The 18,427-nt window shown below is 38.3% G+C and overlaps 1 protein-coding gene across 3 annotated transcripts; it reads right to left on the bottom strand.

The window, feature by feature from the left end:
• Positions 1-5,793: 5,793 nt before the first annotated feature.
• LOC139695379 (programmed cell death protein 7-like) lies at positions 5,794-18,255 on the bottom strand. 3 transcript variants are annotated; one of them, XM_071594107.1, is made up of 6 exons: positions 17,650-18,255; positions 13,734-13,877; positions 13,064-13,282; positions 12,129-12,315; positions 11,232-11,520; positions 5,794-7,539 (listed from the first exon to the last, which is right to left on the bottom strand). In XM_071594107.1, exons 1-6 carry the CDS (start codon positions 18,253-18,255, stop codon positions 7,509-7,511), a joined length of 1,476 nt encoding a protein of 491 aa, XP_071450208.1. In that variant the 3' UTR covers positions 5,794-7,508. The 3 variants fall into 3 exon arrangements, with proteins under 3 accessions (XP_071450208.1, XP_071450209.1, XP_071450207.1); XM_071594108.1 differs by lacking the exon at positions 5,794-7,539 and adding an exon at positions 8,169-8,693 and having other exon boundaries at positions 17,560-17,766; XM_071594106.1 differs by lacking the exon at positions 5,794-7,539 and adding an exon at positions 8,173-8,693.
• Between the last annotated feature and the right edge of the window lie 172 nt (positions 18,256-18,427).

Below are 18,427 nucleotides of genomic sequence, written 5' to 3'. Positions count from 1 at the left end.
AAAGCTAATGCATTATTATCAAGAGATATTCTTTTGCGTCATCAGGTTCACTTTGCTAGCGATAAATGAGGTTTGGGTGTACTCACATGTATTGAAGTAAGAGGGTTGGGGAATGGGATGATGAGTTTTCAAATGAGAAAGAGCTTTTAAAGAAGACATTTGTGACAATTTGGGAAAAAAGTTATTAGTATCGACTTAAATCTAAGAATATTTGAAATGCTTTAGGTGTTCTAACAAGTCAGTCTTAGCAAAACAATACACCACTGTCATTCTTCTGATTTTATCCCCTATATTTTACATAATTGTCACTGGCATGTTCTAGTAGATTTTTTGGAACACTGGAAATTGCTATCTATGGATATAAAACAGCCATATTTGGTGATATGATATTTAATCGCTACATCCTCCTTTTTCAATTTCCTTGTGCCCTTACCTCAACTGATTCAGGATAGGTAACGTTCAGTTCCGCATCATTTCTCTCAAAACTCTTATCTATATCTATTATTTATTTCATCTTGTTATTGTAAAATTTTAAAATAAAAGTCACACAAAAATATACATTCATGTATTACTGGAGTGATAATTATAAAATAATATACAGTGGCGGGGACGAGAGCCAACGAGGGGTAGCCATAATATTACTAGTAGAGATAAAAGTAGAACGAACGAACTTGGGTATACATGCCACCGAGCAACCATACGGAGGAAGAGGTTGATAGGATATACGAGCAGTTAGAGGACATAATCCGGCAGGGAAAATTTGATAGTGATGGGGGATTGGAATGCGACGGTAGGCAAAGGAAGAGATGGTGATGAGGTGGGGGACTACAGTTTAGGCACGAGGAATGACCGCGGGAGAAAGTAGTTGAATTCTGTAGGAGACAGGGGTTAGTCATCACCAACACTTGGTTTAGACACCACAAAAGACAAAGGTATACATGGAAAATGGCAGATAAGGTATTAGTTGGATTATATAAAGAAATATCGTGGAAAAATGGAAATATATGAAAAAAGGAATATCAAAAGAAACTATAGGAACTTAATCAGAAAAGGACTAGGAAACCATGGATGAGATAATTAGAAAGATAGATGAGAGAAGGAAATGGAAGAATGTAAACACAGAGTTAGGCAAAATGAAGTACAAAAAGTTAAACAATAAATTGAGGCGGGCAGCAAAAGAAGCATGGTGGAAGATGCAGTGCGACAATATGGAAAGTCTGCAGAGGAAGGGTGAAATTGGTGCGCTGTACAGCAAAATTAAATCTTTATCGGGAAGTAAGAAAGGAAGATCTATGCTAACAGTTAGAGATAAGGTGGGTAGGATAATAGTTGACACAGGAAAGATCCAAGAGAGATAGAAGGAATATATAAAAGAACTGTATAGGAAAGAACTCAGACCAACAAAGTTAGGCATGGAAAAGGAACATGACGTAAAGGACGATAGCTTAGGTCCAGGCATATTCAACGATAAGATGAAATCAAATAAAGCTGTGGGGGTAGACAACATTGGGAGAAGAATTGCGTTAGGCAAAGAAGATTTCACAAAGAGGAAGAAATTGATGACAGGGACATTAAGGATGTTAAGAAAAGGCTCAACTTTGATATGGAATGTAGTTGTGTGCAATGCAGAAATATGGCCATGGATACAAGATGATAGGCATAGATTGGAGGCTTTTGAAATGCTAGAGTGGAGAAGGTGAAGTAGACAGAAAGGAAAACATATGAAGTGCTAAATAAGGTGGGCGAGGAGAGCGAATTAATGGGAGAAAACATAAGGAGGCATGAAAAATGAATGCTAAGCATATTGATTGTTGATTGGGATGTTGAAGATGGTGATAGAAGGGTGAATGGTAGGCAAATGAGGAAGGGAAGGAATAAGATAGGGAGGTTGGGTGGAATAAAAGGAGAAAGGAAGTATATGGAGATGGAAGAGGGCTTGTTGTAGAGTGTGTTTTTCTTGGAAATACAAGATATTTATTCAGTTGTTGTGTCCATCCAAAACCTACCTTAAACCAGTTGATTACCTACATATGTAGGAGAAATGGTTACATTAAAATTACCGCGTCCTGCATTGACGATAAGTATTTATTTATATCAAAAACAATTCTTGATGGAAAAAGATTTTAACCTGCATTACAACATCTGATATGAATAGGTATCCTTAATCCAGCTGATGAGTTAAATTAAGCCATCCCTCAAATCTTCTCACTCCCCAAACCTAAATCTCCTCCTCCCAATTATTAAAACACGAGAGGGACAAGCTTGAATTGCTAACTCTTGGTGATGATGCATGAGCATCAAAACCTTTCATGCCCTTTTATAAAATAATGTTTAATATGTGCCACCTTAGCTCTCCTTACTATTTCTGTTACAGCTCCAATAGAGGCATCATTATTTTCTAAGCAGTTGGTGGGCATTTAAGTCCCAGAATCAAGTTATTCATTCAGCTGTGAAGTACACAGTTCTTTACTCACTCTAATGATTCTTACCTTCTCTAATGGTTAATAGGTAGTTGATCTTTTGCTCATTGCCTGATGCAAGCCTATCTATCAACTTATCCTTAAGGTGATGCCTCACACATCAGTGGGCCAGATAACCATTTAAGTGGCTATTATTTCAATAATTTTTAAAATGTCATTGAGGTAAATATATATATTCACTTCTCTTCAATGTAGTTATGAGCCAGAGCTCCTAACAAATACATTTTCACCGTGAAATTTCAAGGAAGGAGAGCAGGTAAATACAGAGGAAAGATAATATTGAATTCCTGGCGCTCCTAATTACATTTATTGGGAAGATTCACCAGTTAGGCAAGCATTATTTGAAACTTGTTCAAGAGCATTTACTGCAGCTCATCGGATTGCAAGGATCCTGCATGGCTTACAAACCGAGATATTTAAGAGAGGATTCCACCTCTCAAAACATCAAGAGTGTTAAGAGATTTTGTAGTGATACATATTGGGCAAACTTAGTTCTCTTTACCATATCTGTTACGGTTCCAATATGGGCTTCATTAATTTTTAAGTAGTTGGTAGGCAGTTTAAGTCCCAGAATGCAATTGTTTCTTCAGCTGTGAAGACCTTTAACAAACGTCCTTGATACCTTGCATAAAGAATTGGTTATGTTGACACTCCTTAATTCCTCTCTAAGTAGATATGAAGATACCAATAGTAGCTGCTCTGCTAAATGATTAAAACTTAAAATTAACCTATTAGGTAAATTTGAATCATCCCTATTGCTTCTATGTATTGACTGTGAAAAGAGCTAACATTTTGTGGAGCCTCATTCTTAAAAAATCTTTTTGAAATGTTTAGCAAGAAGACAGCATTTTTTAGGGGTTGCTCCCACTTCCTGTGTTGGACTTAAAAAATATAAGCAAAGGCATGAAATTTCTTTAACTTCTTCCACTTGTGGAGAAAGCAGCCACTTTTGAATCACTCATTGACATTAAATTAACAAAGATGAAAGAATTAACTTTTATCAGGCTGTTGAAGATGATTTAAAAGTCGCCCAATGTAAACCCACCAACAATAAACTGACCATATTGATTCTCACATGATGTTCATAATGGTTGAAATGGCATTTAAACAAAATGTAAAAATTCCATTTCTCAAATGATGAAAACTCAAAAGGAAGAGATTACATGATGAAATACTGTACTGACATATTCAAAAAAGATGACATTAGTTTATCCTTATCATTAGTTTAGATATGGAAATGAGCTTATTGTTTCAGATTCAATTTTCTTCTTACCGCATTGAAACAGAGAAAATAATGTTACTTACGTACTACTATGGGGGCACTCATATCATTTCATGGACCTTTTTAGGCTGCAAACGGGGGCCGTGAGAACCCTGTGTAAAGTCCCAAATGCATGTAGTTTTAGACTTTACTTCAAAAAAATTTTTAATTTTAACTGTTCCCAGTATGTATATTTTCCATGATATTACTATTGTGCACCAAAACAAAGCCATGCTCAAGTACATAGGCACAGTACAGGAGGCTGTAATAACTTGAGGATAACTGCTCACAACTCGACTATGTTTGCTAAGAATTCTTGTCATGCTGGAATGTAATTCCTGGGGCCCAAGTGTGTAAATTGCTTCCTCCCGAGAAAGTTGCTTCAGAATCTCCCAAAATGGGAGAACCTCCAAATCTTAGTCTGTAACTTGTTTTCTCCCAAAATGCGAGAAAAATGATTCTCTCCAGAAAAAATGAGTCATTATCTAGAAAACTAAGAAAAATAAAAAATGTCTGTCATTTAAGTCTACACTTTATCAGTTTCTGTATGAACATCAATTCTATTCTGTGGATGAATTCAAATCAATCTCTGTCGATAAATAATTTTATTCTTATATATGCTGTTATTGCCCCTATTTTCCTTTTTATTTGGGACTATCATTTGTATTCAAACTTTAATTGCAATTATATTGTGTTTGTCTGGAATTTTTGCAATAAATGTGAAATGTTTCATGCATGTCTTTTAGAAAGCAATAAATATCAATATATCATTGGTAATGTATTCAATTGTTTCTGGCACAACTTTGTGGAATTTCATGTTCATTAAATGAAGAACGCAATGTATATTTACACTGTTCTTTATTTTTGTACAACTAGTTTCAACGCTTAGGTGTCATCATCAGGTAAAAATTAGTCAAGTTCTGATGATGAAGCCTAAGCATTGAAACTAGTTGTACAAAAATAAAGAGCAGTAGACAAATACCTTTAGTTCTGCATTTAAGGATCATTTGTCTCATCTAAGCGGCATTCACCATGCGATGGACAATATTTTTGAGTAAATATGATCGGATAGGACTACTTCTGAAATTGCTTACAATGAGGCCTCATCTTCCTCATCGTAGCCGATATCTGCATCTCACAGGCTCACACAATAGAGTGGGGTGAAAAACAATTTTTTTTTTTAATTCTTTCAGCCTTAGGGATAACTTGATGCCATTTGTGATGTTAAGCATTGGGGTGAAATACTTTTTAAAATGTAGGCAATTTATGAAGTTAAGCATTAGGGTAAAACACTTTTTAAAGTTAGGCCATTTATTATGGTTTGAGCCAACCCTTGAAAATCCAGCTTGGTGCTCACAGCAGAGGCAGCTCATTAAACCAGGTGGGTCCGCCATCACTCATTTATACTGATGTCATCAACTCATTCCACACAACTGGTAATAAATAAAGACTGCCCTGATGTTTGAACAGGAACTTAAATTAAAGTATTTCCTGTCCCTTCACACAACAAATTTTGCTATGCTGAGCTCTTTGCTTGTTTTACAGGAAAATCACAAAACTCACTGTGAGGAGTGTGATATATCAACCATCCAACCATTCTCCCTTGTTCACATTTACCATTTATGTTTAGTTAGTATCTCAAAATGTTTTTGGAGCCCAATTTAAATATTACCAGTGGTGATTTCATGCTGACCTGGATGACTTTGGCCCTGCATTCTGGACTGAGTATTGTATGGAACACTTGATTTACTCTCATTTGGGAGACTGTTTCCACATGTTGAGCATAATTTCCATCTTGTAAATGAGGCAGATAGATCTGTGATTTTCAAAACGAACCATCTCATATATTCGTCCATAAAGTGACCAACTTAAAAGTTAAGATCTTGTGGTACTCTGAATTCTCTAATCTCAGTGTTTTTCTCTCTCCTTTTCATGCCACTCTTCTCCAGCTATCAACTTTTTTATTATTTGTACTTTTTAGTCTTCATTAGTTATCAAACTGAGAATAATATTCTCAAAATGCATTCAATGACAATTCATCCAATGTCTCCATCTATGATATTTTTGCCAATTTTTTCAAGAAAACATGGGAATGCTTAATGAGGTGCCACATATGTCTTTATCACTCACAACATGAAAGATCTCACTTCACAATGGACCTAACTGACAAGCAGGCCTTGGTTAACTCGCGTATTTATTTGAAACATTATTCACATGCAGCCATAAAAAATATTACAAAAACATGAGAGAGGACAAAAATACAATAACAGCATAACAATAAACAACAAGAGCTGAATGTGGACAGGGGAAATTTAATTGTTGAGAGGTGGGATAAAGCTTGGGTGGTGACATTGTTGCATGATAAGTTAAATGGGTCGACAGTGTGAGGGAGTGAATTTAGAAGGGAGGAGAGGCAAAATAAAGGTGAGGGCTTGGTGAGAGATATCCTAGGAATAGGCAGAGATAGAGTAGGGAGTGGGTGGATTGAGTTGGTATCCAGAAGTTGAAGAGAGAGAGAGAGCAGTTCAGGGTAATCAATAGTCGAGTTTAGGGTGCTGTGGAGGAGTTTTGAATCAGCTTTAAGTCAGTGGTTTTGGGGACTAGAAATGGATAAAGAAGACAGAACAGCATTTGATGGCATATTGCGAAAATGTGGGTCTCTGTGTGTTTGATTATTTTGACAAAGAGATGCAATCAAGGGCTTTTAGATTAGTTGTGGCTGACTTGGATCAAATTGGGGAGCCATATGATACTATTGGGAGAACAATTGTTGAGAAGTACGAATGGAGTGCTATTGGATCTTGAATTTCTGTGAAGTTGTAAAGAAGGCCCAATAGGGACATTGCCTTATTTTTTAGTCTGAATTTGATATGAGTAATTCAGTTTTTGGTGGGTTAAAATTCTAAGGACTTTCATGGTTGTTACTCTGTTTAAGGGAGCTCAGTTAACGGCATAGTTGAATGTCAGGGGTTTGTGGTTTTCAGAGTAAGAGTCATGATGCTGTATTTTCCAGGGTTTAAGTTAAGCTTCAAGGCATCAAACAACCAGGAAATTTGAATTAAGTTATGATGTTAGAGTTCTCTGATAATGTAGATTAAGTACTCTGTTGGCAGTCATAAGTCACTTTGGTTCAACCCGAGTCCACAAGTTTTTAGGAGACTGATTTTTCAAATTTCTAGTACCTGGTGCTCAGGTTTCTCTTATTCTGTATCTCATTATTGCATCCGACATGGACTGAGTCAGTCCACTATTGAAACAATCCTACTTCTCATTGCTGTCCTACATTGCCAACGTAAATGTTAGGTCTCCTGTTTTGTCGTCAGGACTTGCGATGAGATGCTTCAGCAGTCATTCATTGGTGTGAAGGATGCAGTGAAGTGGCTTCCCTTACTTTTACCTGATACCACCCGTGGAACCACTCTTTCTTCAGATGCAAACTGGTTTCGTCACACACCTGACACAACAGATAAATTGTCAATTTGGTTCTTACAGAAATAACATGGCTCTCCACCAGATGCTGCTTCACGCCCACTGGCCAGGATTACATGACCAAAGCACACCAAACTGTCTTCTAAAACACAGATATGCTCCTCTTGTGCCATCTTTCAATACGACTCACCTTCTCTCGTTTTCTGAATGAGCATCGTGATTTTTTTCTTTCGCCAAAGAACAATTACATGGTTCTGTGTATATCTAACATTTCTCATCAGTTGACTTCAGCTTCTCACAACTCGAAATCTTAACTTTTGCTTTTTACACTGCACTGTTCAAGCCATTACTGGGTGAAATTTTTCCATTCTAGAGACAAAAGAAAATGGCAATTCCAAAAATTAATTTTTATATTTCACTTCCATGACCATGGGTTTACCACACAGTGATAAAATTTTAGTTTCATTCACCCATTAGAAGAGCCATTATTAGTTACTAGTCATGTGCAATGAGATGACAAAAGTATTCACTTGTTGAAATAAGGGGAGGAAGTCTAGGCATCCACAGTGGGCAGTAAGTCAGATTTTCAAATGCCTGATAGAACCAAAGGAATGATCAAACTGAAAATTTTCACCATTACTCAGCACCATAAATGGCATCAAATTATCACCAGGCCTCAACGTTTTTCGACAAAGATTTTTCACTCAACCCTATCCCACAATCCCTGGAAGTTTCCATAGGATATCTATGGTAGCTTATTCTTATTTATCTTTTCAGTCTCTGCCCATAATCTCTAGGTGAACATTTTTATTGCCAACCAAAAATGGCCACGAGGACAAATCAAACATTTTTCTGAAGGATATTTCATTAAAAAAACAAACCCACACTTATCTTTAGCATTTGGACCATGATTCAATATTATTTGCAAATGTGGGTAATCTTAGAAACATAATACAAGTAAAACCACAAACACTTACTATAGGTAAAAGTGACATTTAGTCATTCAGGGTTTTGTTCTTTATTGCAATGCGATTACAAAGCTAATGACCATAAGTGAAATATTTATTGTCATGCTTTTAGTCAAAACTGGACAGACAAGGTGCAGAGGTGAGAGTACACAATCACATAGTCAAAAAATAAGCATGGACCCACCATTTATTAATTGTAGTCATTAAAACAACATATTTTAAGCAACAGATTCAAAGCAACACATTTTTAAGCATGCATTTTACACCACCAATAATCAATTCAATTTGATGACAAGAAAATTGGAATACACAATGAAAAGCAGCAGCGAAGCCACCGTGCATGCATTACTTGTTCAAGACCGAAGTCTCGAAAGAAGAGGATAGACATTCCTCAACCCTAACAATAATGAATAAAGCAATAAGCATCAGCCAAAATCCCCTTTGGAACCAATCAGGGCCTTCCACTCCTCAGATGAAGCTTCTGCAGGAATCACCCACCCCACGGGAATCGATGATGCCAACGGAGAGTTTGAAATGAATTGGTCCCACTGCCGCCTGAAAAGGACGGAAGCAAGGCGGGCATATATGTATACATTCATCCTGTAGGCAGCAAACTCCTCCCACCATGGGTCTGGCTTAATATTTGGGCATCCTCTTAAGGCCCATAAAAAAGCCATTCAGAGTTTAAGGAATTTTTTTAACTTCAATTCCAGTCGTTGATTGAATTGTTGACGGCTATGTTTAGTGAAAGCAACAGCATGAGAATGCTTAACTTCCCCTAATAAAGACAAACTTCTACCATACACATCTACATTACACACTAATTTAACAATACAACATAGAATTAAATGTTAGTAAATAAATTGGGCAAATAAAGAAGTTTGATCACCCTCTACTAAATAACTATTTGATGCGTGATATTTCAGAATTTAAAATTTAGTACAATTTTGTTTCATAAAAATACAAAAACTTATTTGTGGACAATTACAATTTTATAAGTATAGAGCCCATTCTCATGAGAAATTTTAATGCCTGGTTTTTCCCCAGTCAGAAATACACATTTCACCAGTCCATAATTAATGTTATCCCCATGCTTTCAGAGCACATGTCCACCATTATACAATATATTGATTTTTACATTTTACTTAATGAAATAATTAACCATATTTTTATATTTCGTGGATCCATGGGAGTATGAAATATATCAAGATATAAAACATTTCTTTATTTATTGAAAATTAAAATAAATCTGTTAAATAATTACTATATCCACGAACCTGAGCAAAAAATTCTTTCAAAACTGCCATATGATTCTCCCCAAAACAATGGACCCAGCAAAACTTCTTGGATGAGCAAATAACAGTAGAACCTCCCTTAACAAGCACCTCGCACAGCGAATAATTTGCATATTGAGCAAAAATATTAGTCCCGAAAATGAATTGCTCAAAGAGCGACTTTTTGCATGAGGAGTCATGAGGAGAGGGGTATTCCCGGAGGCATTGCATGCCTCCTGCAGCAGTTGGTCCCTAGCACTTGTTCTGCTAACATCTTATCATTGCTAGCAATCACAAATTTCTCCCAACTTGTGACTTGCGTTCAAACATATTATTAGATATTTTTTGCATAATGTTTAAGATTATTTTATGCATAGTTTTACAATTGACCCCAAAGAAAAATATGTAAGAAAGCCATAAGATACTAAAAATAACATTAGAAATGAATAGTGAAATCATTGAAAATAGGGAACAAGGTTTGCGCACGGCTGATCTAGGACATACATCAACAATTTGCCAAAATCAGCCATTGGCCTTTTCTTTAAGAATACAGACAAGGCTAAGAAGATAGATGCTTAAAACACAGTGACATGAGTAACTATGCAATGGTTGCATATTTACAACAATGTTGAAGGGTTGCTTTCCATATGGATGAAGGAAAAGCAATTGCAATGAGACACCATTATCCAGAATATTATCAATGAGATGGTGAAAGTGATTATTGCAGACCTTGTCAATAAGATGCAAGGATCATCAATGGCCAAACAAGTGTTTAAGGGAAGCCGTGTGCTGTTCGAGAAGTTTAGAAGAACCGTCATCCTTGGTATTTTGAGACATGGTGAAGCAGAAGTTCTAATTCAAAGGCAGCAGAGAACTTCATCGGTGGCATCTGCTCTTAGATTTTAAGGGTTACCTGCGACAACATGTCTTTAATTGTGGCGAGATGGCTCTCTTTGGGAAGAAGATGCTGAGACAAACCTATATTTGTGACCATCACAGTAGAAGAGAATGCATGGCCCAACCACGAGGCAATAAAAGGCAGTCTCTTGCTGCTATTTTGCACAAATGCAAATGGTGATTTGATAATCAAACCCCTCATTGTTATCATTCAGGCACTCCACGAGCCTTCAAGAAGTGCTTAGTTCAAAACAACTGGCTGAATGTAATGAGGCCATTGGAAACTGTTGCGTCATACCTTGCGCAAGGCAGTGGCAATGCACGCCAGCAATTTCTTCAATGATCATTCCGAGCCACATATTTACCAAATTGTGAAGCGTTGGCGAACCCTTGTCTCTAGACAGCTTTTTAATAAAAAGGAATTAGGTACGTATCAAAAAAATTTAACAATTCATTTTGATTCATTCAGCAATAAGAGGAAAAGATGAGTGTGATCCACCATTCTAAACAATATATCGTAATTTTCAGAGAATAAACCTTGGACACGATATAGTTTTTCCAGCATGCAATGCAAGCATTACTATATTCTACATTAATTTATTCACAAAACGTTTCATTAAATGAGGGTTTTGCTTCACAAGAAAGACCATGGAACAGATTCTTCTTCTCATACAATGAGGGTTCCACTGCACATAGAGAGAAACTTGAAGGTGTTAAAAAAATCATCAGGAAAATTGAAATGAAGCGATACCATTAAAAGTTTCCAAGTTATAATGCTGAGCACAATTTCTTAAAGACATGAGTCATTACAGGGTTTCGGAAGCAACCACTGGTTCTCACTAGCGATGGCCCCATTGCTATTCTAATTCATGCACAGAAGAGACCATACATGTAATTTCAATCGAAATTTTCTATGCTTCACCTGTTCTCAATTAATGCATCCAGAGATCTGGAGGGTTGCAGGTAGAGCCATTGGCATGATTCAGTCCTCAGGCTCAAGAGTTCTGGGCTCGCTGCCCCAGTGCCAAACAGCAGTGACTCCCAAAGGCGAAGGCTGCGCTGCAGGTCTCCCGTGGCCTTGTGTCTGTCCTTGGAGCCACCCACACCCCCGGGGCCACCATCTTCAGGGCTATCCTTCAGCATCACGCGCAGTGCCCTCTCCTCAGCATCATACTCTGACATTTGACGCTCCCACAGGCTTGACAGTTTATCTACAATAGAATCAATGAATGCCTATGTACTTCTTAAAAATGAACCTCTAAGAAGCTTCATCTTTGATCTAAATACATGAAGGCTGTTATGTAACCCCTCTTATTCAATAAATGAGGCTTTATATTCTAAAGAAATTCCATCAAGCATAAAATATTGCCTGCGAAAATGCATATTTCAATTTTTTTAAACATCCTCCATGTATTTTTCTCTTGAATTTCTCCTCGACAGTTTATAGCACATATCAAGCTTTTTTGCATGATAAAAAATAATTATTATCAATGACAACATGGGATGTGGTAGTCCATTGGATTACCGTCCAAAGGATCCAGGTTCGATTCCCAGGCAAGCCTCCGGGCCACCAAGCCGTGAGATTTTTCAGGCAAACAATAGATGACACAGGGAAAGGAACTGGCCCCCCAACCCTAATCCGTGAGTATCATATGCCATCTGGCTTAGCACTGGATGAAATCTACCTCCTCCTACCAAACCAACCTTTGGGTTGATTACTGAGTTTATGGTTTTTATGAATGAGAAAATTGTTTACATCAAACTGGCTATAGGCTGGCACACCCACAAGGAATGAGGATTAAGTCAACTGAGAACAAACCTATGATAATCTGGAACTGATCCTCATTCTCAGGGGGGGCAGGATTGGAGGCAGAGTCATTCTTTTTCACACGAACATGGTGCAGTTTCACAAGTGCTGATAGAAGGGACAATATTTTGCGACCCTCCGACTGCTTCCGCCTCACTTCCCAAAGCACTGCATCAGCTTCCTGCTTCATCATCTCCTCCTGAGAGTGAGAGCAAAAGAAATGAACAACAGATGCACAGATTAGACACACCACGAGTTAGCCCTGAAATCCCATCACTTATCCCACATCAAACGGGTTTTCAAATAAATCGAAACCAACTTTTTAAATGCCTCATCAACGCATGGATGGCTCACAAAAACCAAGCAGCACTTATTCTTCCATTTTAAGATATCAAAATTGGGATGCAACCACTGTATTGATGGATAATCTCATTATTTTCATCATTAGAAATGGGCCTCAGTGCCAATAAATGTTTCACAATTAATACAATTTTTATAGAAATCTTTAATATAACTTTTTAAAAGAAGTTCAGAATCCAATGTCAATATTTCAATGCATCACGTCCAATTTTTCAGTAAAATGGTACTTTGACTTATTGAAAGTGACCGTTTAAATGATGAAAATTTGATTTGATGAATCAATTTTTTTAACCCCAGCAAGATTATTTACCACCAAGGTTTTACCAAATTTTGGTTGGCCATATTTGTATTTGTTTTCCATTTGGAACCTTCTCATCCGTAATTGCCACATTTTGAATTGATTTCATTGAAAAAGAAAGGGGGGTTGTTTTTCTTTAATAGGCCGAAGAAATTATTTCCAATACAATCAATTGGGATCTCAAAAATCAAGCGTACCGACGACGTAGATGTACCCTAACCAACTTCCTTGATAATTTCAAAGTCTTCCCTTGTTGTCAGGCGCTTGTGGTGAAGTGGGAGAGCCTTACCCGCTTGTGCAAGTCTACTTCTGCCTGCTTCCTTTCCAGCCACATGTCCACTTGAAGGTGCAACTTCTTCCGCTTCTCCGACCTGACGGCTGCCAACTCCTCCTCCAGAATACGGCGGCCTCTCAGCCGAGCCCGCTTACGTCTACGCTTTACGAGGACCGACCTTACGCTCCACACTACTCCCTCATCAAGGACTCCCAGGCATTTATTCAGCATCACCTGTAACCAAACATACTGGCTAAAGAGCCCCTCACAAAAACTCAGTTTTTGCGACACCCCTGTTTGCACGTGCACCTCTTTGAAAACCAACTATTTTCCCTCCCACTCAACAGTGTACTTGTGACAGGAGTGATATTAGAGTCATTGGATTTCACGCCATTTCTCCCAGCTCCCCTGAATCAATTTATCAAACAAAATATAATGGAGCGAAGAGGCATCTCACCTCCCACCCAACTTCAGCATGATCACATAAGAAGTCTCAAGAACCCCTGATTCACATTCCATTTTGAACAGAGTGGGAAGTGCAAACGACTTTAAATATTGTGACCCTCAGACTAATATCAGATTAGTTCAAAAAACAAGAGGTGGCTTTAAACAGCTTAGACTTCAATCCCTCCCGACACACAATGCCCTCTGCCTCTTGCCAATCGGATTGATCCTCTCCACTCACCTTCTTTGTTTCTGCCTCCCTCAACTTCCAGTCCCATTCCGCCTCACTCATTTCCCCGCACCCCACTCTCAGCTGCTGCTCCACTCGTTCCAATTCCCCCAAGAGTGACATACAACTCTGCAATAACTGCTTCACTTCCCACACCTGCGGGAAAAAATATGCATTCCAATCCTGTTCTTCAATTAGGAAGCGAGGCATAATGATGGACGAGTAAAGGCTGCTACCAAGAGTCAACGGTGAATATTTAGGAGTGATTATGTGGAATTCAAACATAATAGATTATTATTATTTGGTAGCCAACTGTTTACGGCAGTTTCTGGATGGACACAGATGAACAACAATAAATTTTTTCCCAGTCCTAACCCCACACACTTTGGCAGCCAACAGTATATTTAACTGATCTTCAATTCCTAATACGTACTTCTTACCTCCCTCCATTCCATACAACATACCTATCCTTTTCCTTCCTCGCTTGCCAGTTTTTAACATTCCATCTCCTCCCGTCAAATTGCTATAAATCGACCTTTCTCACATTCATTGGTTTTCTGCCAACAATAACCCCTCCATCACTACTCTTCATTCATTTTCCATTCCGCCCTTTTTAATTCTTCTCCAAACCCACATTTCAAAAGCCTCCAATCTTTGCCTATCATAATGTTTCAATGGCAATTTTTCCATGCCGTACAAAACAACATTTATTTCGAAGTTTTGACGGGTCTTTTCTTAACATCCTATTTCAAAGTCACTGCTCTCTATCCCCTCCCTGAGGAGACTTTACACCACAATGGAATTTTCTTCCGAAGTCCATACTACTTTGACTATCATCGTCCAGAACAATGAAAAGATAATATTTTACATATAACTACTACAATTTTACTTCATCCTAAAATTCATAACCTTTGTATTGTTTCAATGATGCTCATTGCATGCCAAGCACACTTATTTTTGAACGCACTCATCAATTTTGTACCCTAGGCTGATTGAAGTTTCAACCAAACCAATTCAATGAATTCCCACCAACTTTCATTCCTATCTCTAGATTTTTCCTTGCCTCTTTTCCCATTCCCTCCACATATATCCCAAAATGCATTGGTGATAAGGGACACCCCTGTCTTACCTTTCTTCCTAAAACTGCCCATTCAATCTCTCCATCTGCCACTTGAACCCAAGCAGTCTTAGACATGTCCGGACTGAGAACAACTCTCATATCCCTCCTAACTACTCCCATTTACTTCAAAACATGCATTTATTTTACCTCTAACTCTATCACACGCCTTCTCAAAATGTACTAAATAAAGTTAAAAGTATATTCAGCGGTCCTCACATTCCATGATAATACTGCTACGGTAAAACCTGCACCTTTCTGAACCCAAACTCATAATTTCCTAAGTAATCACTAATTCTCTCCATACTCCTATTGATTATCCACGGTACTACTTTCAATGTGAGCGAAATCAAACTTATTGATCCATAATACAAGGCTGCATTTCCCTTTCTTGGGATGGGAGCTTCTACTAATCGATGATATGTTCTGGATGACAATTCCTTCCATGTAAATTCTATGAATTAGTCCATGCAAACTTACCCCTATTTTTTCCTAAACCCTTGATCGACACATTAAGAATATAATAACCCCATTACTTTATTTGATTTCAATTCCCTTAATGACCTTTCTATCTTGCAATTCAGTATGCCTGGACCTCAGCTCTCTTTATCTATGACATTTTATTTCTACGCCTCAACTCGCTGCGCTAATGTCTTTACAATATAGTGACTCAATACAGTTCTTTCCTCTCTTTTTCAATCTTCCCTGGCTCAATTAATATTTTTCCTGATTCATTTTTGATGAGACCCAACGCTGACCTCGCACGCCAAAGACAAGACGAGAGGAGTGGAGGGTATGAATTACAGTGGTCAGAGTGTTCCACTGAATATATTTGGCAAACGGGACAAATATTTAAAGAAAGAATAAAGGAGCACGAAACATATGTTAAGGATAGGAACATGAAATCCCTCTTCGCAAAGCACCTTCTCAAACGTGACCATTAAAGTGACTTTGAGCCTGAAATTCTCCATTTAGAAAATAAAGGCCATAGACTTGATTCATTGGTGCAATTAGAAATTTTAAAAAGTGCCTGTTGCAAGGGTGAAGTTGCAAATGAAGTTTTGCACCTCTCTCACTCCCACATCCTAGATCTACCAATCTTTCACGTCCAGTGCTCCCCCTCCTAACACAAACCCCCGTTAATAGCCAACGATTGACACCACAGGCTGTGCTTCCCTTCCCCATCTAACATTTTAACCCCTCCACTCTCCCTTCTGACCAAAACCCCTCTTTGTTGCCTTCAGAAGGAACTACCTGATGATGACGCCCAACCTCAAAACCTAGGTCGTGTTTCAATAAAGTGTGCACGGAGTTACAAAGTCACTTCCTTCATTTCAATGTGATGAATTTCAACCAAAAGCAGTACGGAATGGACACTTCTCCAGAAACCAATACGGAATGAACTGCAATCCAGAACTGGTGATGAAACTAAGGCCAACTAATCCCAATGGAAGCTCCCTGAAGAGCCAAGACCAAAAAGCTTGTCAAGTTAAATCAAATGTAAAGCTCCTGCTCAATATTTTTTTGATTAAAACAGAAAAGTGTACCATGAGTTCTTGCCACTAGGTCATGGAGAGAAATAAGTACTATGTGGACGTTCTCAGTCATTCACATGAAGAAATCCAAAGAAAAGTAGATTTGTGACCAAATAACTCATGGCAATGGCACCATGATAATGCACCTGAGCAAACTTTACTGCTCGTCCATGACTTTTCGGCCAAACAGACACCATTGCGATGCCTCAGTACTCACCAAAAATGGCCACCCATCACTTCTTTCCATTCCTAAAGATAAAACAAACTATAGAAGAACAACACTTTTGCCAACTAGGAGGATGTAGAGGTAACAATCACTGCAGCAGCCGAAAGCCATACCGAAAACTGCATTCCAAAGGTGCTTCGAAGACTCTAATATTGATGAATAAACAATTTTCTTTCATTCAACACAAATTTTCTAATTTTTTATCATACGTAGTACTTGTGAGAGCATGGGTTTCTAATGTCAGTGTAACTTAGAAATGCATGCAGCAAATGAATTCATCCCCCAACAACTGATGGCATCTAATATTTAGAGGCGAGCAGCTAACACCAGATCTCTTAGTGTTAATAGCAGGGAGATTATCACCAACTGTTACGAATAAAAAAATGCAGCATGGGACATGTCTTACTGAAATGAGCCCAAAATATTTTTCAAAACACCTTAGAAGTACTTTAAAGTATCAGCAGAAAGAAATTCTACATTAGTGCACATCCTGCAAGTACTTGTACCATTCCCCTGCGATTATGACTTTGACTCCTCATTTGACAAAACAACAGATGATCTCTAATCTCAGCTTTTGAACAAACCACAGGATGCAGTTTATTGCTTCAACTAGTGATATGATACCCTAAGCTTCTCATGCAGTCTACTGCAGCACAAAGTATGAATTTATCTATTTCTCCAGGATAAATAAATGCCACAAATTGCAGTTTACTATAATATCCTAATGAATGGTTAAACACGACCATGATGATCGTGTTTAAACTGATACAAACTATTAAATAAATAACAATCAGGAATGAATATGAGTACCATGCATACAATGTTTATTGCACTTGAAATCATTTCTTGAATTACGCTTACATGCACATTTTATCTCTTAAATATTCTTTAACTGCCAAAATATGTTAAATGTAATGTGAAACGAATCAGTAGCAGATCTGGAATGTGGTAAAAACATACCATTAGTGATGCTAGAGCAATGAAGTCTATCCAAGTCTTTGACGGTCAAAATTATTAACAACCCCATGGCATAATCCCAAGCAACCTTACTTTCAAGTTCTTTTTATTCCGGGTAACGACGGAAGAGGGTTGGATCACTTCTGTATTCTGACGATGCTGACACCAGGAATCAATCCACATCCGATCGTTTTCCATGAGTGATCCAGATCCGTCAAATTTCCTTGCTAGGTCTTGGCCAACCTCTGACACCTGGCTACGAACGCACTGTTGGTGAGGAGGCTGTACAGTGATTCTAGGAAGCGGCGGTGGGACAGACGCATCGAAAGGAATGACAGCCGCAGGACCCCCTGCAGGGTAAATCCCTCCATGAATGACTCCAGGTTGACAATTAGAGACCCCTGGACTATTCCAACTTGGAGACCATTGGGAGTACTGCAAATACGAAGGAATATTTGAACCATGGCCACCACTGCTGATCATTTCTACCCCGGAATAGTCTCCTCGTTGGACGCTGGGAGCCGAGCAGCCGTGAGGGGCGAAGGTTTGCACGAAATGTTGACTGTTAGGCTGACACATCCCCACATCCTGAACGCCATTAGGATTTTCATTGCAGTTGAGGCTGGGGAAAAAGGGCGACGTCACTGAATTGTTACCAGCCCTTTCAGGGCGAAAATGTGCCTTTGGCAACTCAGCCATCGGTTTCCTTAATAGGAATTTAAACAGATGTTTGGGAATAAAAAGAAATGTCACAAGTTATCGAAATAAAACCATTATTCACAGTCGAATTTTAGTCAAACTCACGCGTAAAGCGAAAACAAATATAGCACAAATCGTCACTGTTGTCCAAATTCATGGTAAAGCAAGGCTC

This window comes from Hetaerina americana, unplaced genomic scaffold (assembly GCF_022747635.1).
Source record: "Hetaerina americana unplaced genomic scaffold, ioHetAmer1.1.p SCAF_6, whole genome shotgun sequence".
Classification (NCBI taxonomy): Eukaryota; Metazoa; Arthropoda; class Insecta; order Odonata; family Calopterygidae; genus Hetaerina; species Hetaerina americana.
Note: the sequence above shows the minus strand (reverse complement) of the source record. Positions and strands in the feature narration are given on the sequence as shown.